Source organism: Thrips palmi, unplaced genomic scaffold (genome assembly GCF_012932325.1).
Source record: "Thrips palmi isolate BJ-2018 unplaced genomic scaffold, TpBJ-2018v1 HiC_scaffold_3, whole genome shotgun sequence".
Lineage (NCBI taxonomy): Eukaryota > Metazoa > Arthropoda > Insecta > Thysanoptera > Thripidae > Thrips > Thrips palmi.
Window position 1 is genome coordinate 9,917,830 of NW_023144630.1, and position 5,596 is coordinate 9,923,425.

Consider the following 5,596-nt stretch of genomic DNA (forward strand, 5'->3'; position numbering starts at 1 on the left):
ATCACGTTCATGGAGACTCCATTTTCCATCTTTTTTTCGGAGAGATTTTCTCAATGCTTAAACAGATGTTCTTCGGAGCATTCCTTGGGTCCAGATGGAAGGTAAAATGCAAGTCTTTTCTCAGATATATTAAAGAGGACTTCGCTGAAGCATCTTTTAGTCTGAAATGGTCAAAGAAGTTACAATCTCCTTTGAGCTCATTTTTGACTTATATCCTGTAGCTTTCCCTTAATATTATCAGGGGTAGCAACAGGGCCCCTTTTTGGCCGCTCCGTGCGGTAGCGGGGCCCCGGCCCCACCACCGCCCCGGCCGGTGCCGGCCTGTTGTGAGCCTAGCTAACCTCTCAGAAAAACACTGTTTTTGTACGTTATTTAGTGGCAAGACGGTCTCGTTTGTAGTCAGTGCCCTCGTTCATTTCGTTATCTTTCGATCAAGCACAAAAGATATTTTCTTTGTGCCAAAATCGCAGAGTATTTTTGCTAAAGCGAAACGTCAACGCGCTGCGGCGCCGCGGCCAGTTGCAGCGGCTCGCTTCAGCAAAAATACTCTGCGATTTTGGCACAAAGAAAATATCTTTTGTGCTTGATCGAAAGATAACGAAATAAACGAGGGCACTGACTACAAACGAGACCGTCTTGCCACTAAATAACGTACAAAAACAGTGTTTTTCTGAGAGGTTAGCTAGGCTCACAACAGGCCGGCACCGGCCGGGGCGGTGGTGGGGGGCCAGGCCTCGCTACCGCACGGAGCGGCCAAAAGGGCCGTGTTGCTACCCCCTGATATTATGAAAACTGAGCTCAAGAAGTAGGGGCTCACCTTTCCCTCAATTTTCAACTGGTTGCAAACCTGTTTTTCGTGTTTTTGTGATAGTGAAGCATGCATTTTTGTTCAAAATTCCGAAATTTTTCGGAGAAAGCCCAGAATTTACATTTATGGAGAGCTCCATGGACAAGTTTCGGAAAAACTCCATGATTTTTCCATTTTTTTTCGGAATTTTCTGACAGTGTAGTGGACTTGGCCTACATTCTTGACGAGGTGCCAGTCAACAGACATTCATAATTGTCACATTTCATTGTTTCCAGCACCTGTTTTTAAAACTCGTGCGGTATATTTTGAGCAATTGGCAACAGTAATCTGTTTCGGGCCTGTATACCTCTCAAGTCTCTCTTCTTAGGTGATGACTCCAGAAGATTCTCCTTTGACTGGGCTGGACAGACTTTGTCATGCTTATGTAAGTATGATCTTTCAAACATTTTAAAGCAAAATTCACACGGCAGGTATTCTGTTGATGCTACTTCACCTCTTGGTCGTCTCTTTGGGATAATAGTTCCCTCTCCAGTCTTATATATCTTGTAAATGGGTTAAGATGTGTAACGTGCTCTGTACTTCTTGGTGTATTCTGTTGAGTCCTCTTCAAAGGCAAAGATGTCACGTAGCTTCTCTGTAGTGGTGGCAGGTGTCTTGACATCCGTTGCAGCTTGCTCCTGAAACAAACACCAAAAACAGATTAGAACATTTGTTGTGGTTTAATAAAAATCTGGTTTTGCCTGGCTAGAGATGTCCTCCATGTAGTGGATGAGTGTGATGTTAAATACAGAATGTGCTCAGTGATTTTTTGTTTTGTTTTCCACAAACTTGAATGCTGCCCATGCCAAGAATCCAATTCTGAAGCTGACGCTGCCTACTGCAGCCTAACTGTTCTCGGTAATTTTCCAATTCAAGAGGTTTAAAAGCCACCGTCCGCATCCAGCGCTCAATCGCCTTCAGCTGCCCTCAGCCGCTCTCTCCGCTCACGCCACTGAGCCATCTGCTCGGTGGCGTACTCTATCTCTGGTTCTAACTGAAAGTTTAGTTCCGTTTTTTTTCTGTTTTCTTTTTTTCTTTGAAACCGTGCCGCCGTTCTCGCGGGCACTTGCACTCTCCCCTGATTGTCCGGACAACGGTTTTCCCGCCTACCGGCACGGGGCGGGGAGGGCCGGGGTGCATCAGCGGGGCCCGCGGGGCCGCCCGGAGGGGGGGGAGGGGGACCGCGCCATGCCCCGCCGCGTCTCCAAGTCCCTCTGAGCGGGACCATTCCGAAGGCCCCAGGGCCGCTCAAATGCTACTATCACGCACTGTGGCGGCACTTTACGGGATGGATTTGGATAATGATAAAATACACTAGTAAAGAAAATGCACATCTTTTTCTCCTTAACCATTTATTCAATGACTGAATACATAATCATGGTTTAACAGACAGTTGATAAGTGATAAAAAAATTAATTTTTTTGGCTGAGCGATAGCGAAGCCTGTTACTCAGGTGGGGTTGAAAAATTTTTCCTGTCTGCGTGCGTGCGTGCGTGCGTGCGTGCGTGTGTGTGTGTCCGCGCTACTCCTCCTGAACGGCTCGGCCGATCTCGGTGAGATTTTGCACACTTTTTGGGTATGTCCTTGGCTCAGCACACGCGAAATTTCACAATCCTAGCTCAACTGGTTCGGTTTTTATAGCCGAAAAACACCTAAAAAACGGCGAAAAATCGAGTTTTCTGCAGGCAGATCACTTCTGTCTTGAGGAAAGGGGGGTCTGGGGGGCGGAGCCTCCCAGCCTCGACAAGTTAAAAAGTCAGGCCAATGCAGCCCTAGGCACGAAATCAAATGCTCTTTTGACCTTCAATCACGCAAATTGGTATGCGGATGCCTGGAAAAGAAACCTAGCCTGCCGAAGGCAGGCAAGCGCCGCAGGCCAAGGTAGGTGTAACGCCAGGCGTGGATTGTCGAAACTGGCGCAGCATCGCGAAGCCTGTTACGACAAGACACGGTCTGGCGTACACCTACCTTGTTTATAGAAGATCAATTTTAAAGTAAATGAAGAGTCTTTGGATAACAGAATATGAGTTCAAACATATAAATCTTAATAAAGGTTAACAACATAAATTTTTGAAAATATATAAACAAATCAATGTCTAAAGAATAGCAGTTTTCTTTTAACAAAAAATGACTAACAGGTCAGAATATTTTAGGTATTTATTCCAGAAACGCAGAGGGCCCTGGACGTTTGTAAGCCCTGCAGTTACTACCTGCCTTGAGGCCACGGCTTTATATACGTCTTCTCGGTGGTGGGTTCTCGTAAGATGCTGTTTCACTTTCTCCTTCATGTCCTTGCTGCATATCGGGCATATTTTCCAGTCCATGGAGGGAGCGAAAGGCACATCCATCGCAGGGTCATTGGACTGCGCAGATACCAACCGAAAGTACAGGTAAGGAAGTGATAAAACAGTAACCACATTTAAGAATGTCAAGACGTGAACTTACGAGAATGTTAGGTATGGAAATGGCCACCGATTCCCCGGTGGTCTCCGGCATCAATATCATGACGTCCCTGCTGAGCAGCATATGCATCATGACCCTCTGTTCTGCTTCGTCCAACAACTGGAGTGTGCGCCTGACGGCGCCAAACGGGACTGGGACAACAACGTCCAAGAGCATCCTGAGCACGGCGTCCTCCCGAAAGGCGACGACGTTGTAGGATTGAAAGCAGGAGCAGTCGAACAGCCAGTCGTTAGTCTGCGGGTGCCGGACGCGGGGCTTGCCCGTGCCCTTCCACCGGTAGAGCACGGCTGGGCGAAAACATCTCGGGCAATTCAGGAGGCAATCCTCCTCATCAAAGCCACTGTAGCCCGGAAGCACAGCAAGCTGCGTTATAAGTTCGGCGCAGCGTGCATCGAGGTCTGAAACAAATGACAGAAGAAATGATTATAATTGCACCTAAACATAATCCACTGTTTTATTTGCCAGGGGAAAATTGTAAATACGAACTAGCCCGATCCACGGCTTCAGCAAGCCCCATAATGTTGAATGGGGCTCGCGGAGCAGGCTGTTGGACTGGTCCATCTTGTGGAGCACCACGTCCAGCATGGAGTCTTCCACGACCTGTAAAGCAGAAGCAAGGAATGAGCGGGACTCTACAGTAGGGAGGGAGTTCGTAAAATCCATTTGGCCAGAGAGGCTGCGGTGTTGCAGGCTGCAAATCTCCAGGGCCAGGGGCAGAATCGAATAGCATAGTCCTGCTGAGCTCCTCGAGCCGCTTGATGATAGCCGTAGTTTCCTGGTCCGCTGGCAGATCATGGAAGTCCGGCAAGATGGGCTGCGGTTCTGGTTCCCTAACCTCTGTCGATTCAGACTCGGATTCCGTTATGGATTCAGAGAGGTCCAGGTGTTTTGTTTAAAACTGCGGCCATTGCAAATCTTTCCCAACAGTTTTTTTATGCTGTCTTCGTCCTTCTTGGCCGAATCCTGAACAACGACAACAGGCTGAGCGCCGACAGGCTCAAAACTCTCAGTTACGTGGATTCTTGGAGCCCATGGAAGGCGCCTTTGAACTGTCAAAGAAAAAATATCACGGTCACACGTACAGAAATGCAGACACACTAAATAACTGATTAAAAAAAAAAGGTTTAGAACATTGTTCTCACCCGGCTTCTGGTACTCCAACTTTATTCCTTGCGCATCATCTGCCGCCTCAGTTGCCTTGTCCTCCTTTTTCCTGGGCTCCAAGAGGTTAAGTAACGATTCTCTAAACTCTACTTCGGCTCTCTTCTTTGGCGAATCTTCCTGCAGTCTGGGCGTCCAGACCTTCATCTTTCTGGGTATCAGGCGGCGCCGCCGGATCCTCTTCTGGAAGTTGAATGACCGGTTTCTGCTCACAACGCGCTCTGTCAGTCTGCGCAGCTCGGCACGCCGAACGGCCATCCTGGCAGCTTCGAAGCACGCTCTCTCATATTGCGTACTTGGCTCAGTATGCCTCGCGAAGCGCCACAACGACACCATCCGCCGGACTGTGGCAGAATTTCTAGTGTTCGGCCGCTGTCAAAAAAGGTTCAAATAATATTTTAACACTGTGCCTACCCTAAAACAACTACACAGCAGCGTCAAATTAAGCTGCTTCTACTTACAACATGAGACTTGTAATTGCTGATAAAACCCTCAGCATAAAGAGGAAGAACAGAAGGATTTCCTGCTTTCCTCTGAGCAAAGTGTTCGGAATCTGACAGCAAGGCACTCATGCACGACAGAATACCGTCCTTCAGGCCGAATCAATGGGCAATTTCTGCAGTCCGCTGGTTTTTCCTGGTGAGGAGGCCGGGCATTGTCTTTAAGCAGTAAACTGCATTCCTCGGCGCAATGCGGAGGAAGTGCGGTGCAGTTTTCCTAAGCCCTGTAACAGTGGCGTGCACAAGTTTAGCCGAAGGGGGTCTCACGTTTCCCAACCCTTACGGCTAAAATTTGAGTCATCTTAGTTACCTGCAAATGAAAATCATTAAACGTTAACGCCATACAGGTAGGTGAAGGATGCAGTTGCATATTTTTTTGGACCTCTTAGAGGAGAAACTTACGTCACTGAGACATGCTCTTTTGGGCCGCCCTGCAGCCTCACCAGGGCGCCGTCTCATCCTGGACAAACCCCACACTGATGCAAGAACCGCTGCTGGAACCAACTTAAATTTGAACTGGACGACTGTTGTGTGTCCCATCAGGGTGAGGGCAAACAACGATCATTGGCGCCGTCTTGGTCTGTTTCCGCTTCAGGACTGAATTTTTCAGCACCAGCTCGGTGAC

At 48.2% G+C, this 5,596-nt stretch overlaps 1 protein-coding gene across 1 annotated transcript; it reads right to left on the reverse strand.

The window, feature by feature from the left end:
• Positions 1-1,362: 1,362 nt before the first annotated feature.
• Positions 1,363-5,043, reverse strand: LOC117647838. The gene is made up of 5 exons (XM_034389809.1): positions 4,933-5,043; positions 3,793-3,910; positions 3,293-3,708; positions 3,085-3,210; positions 1,363-1,485 (listed from the first exon to the last, which is right to left on the reverse strand). Exons 1-5 carry the CDS (start codon positions 5,041-5,043, stop codon positions 1,363-1,365), a joined length of 894 nt encoding a protein of 297 aa, XP_034245700.1.
• Positions 5,044-5,596: the final 553 nt, after the last annotated feature.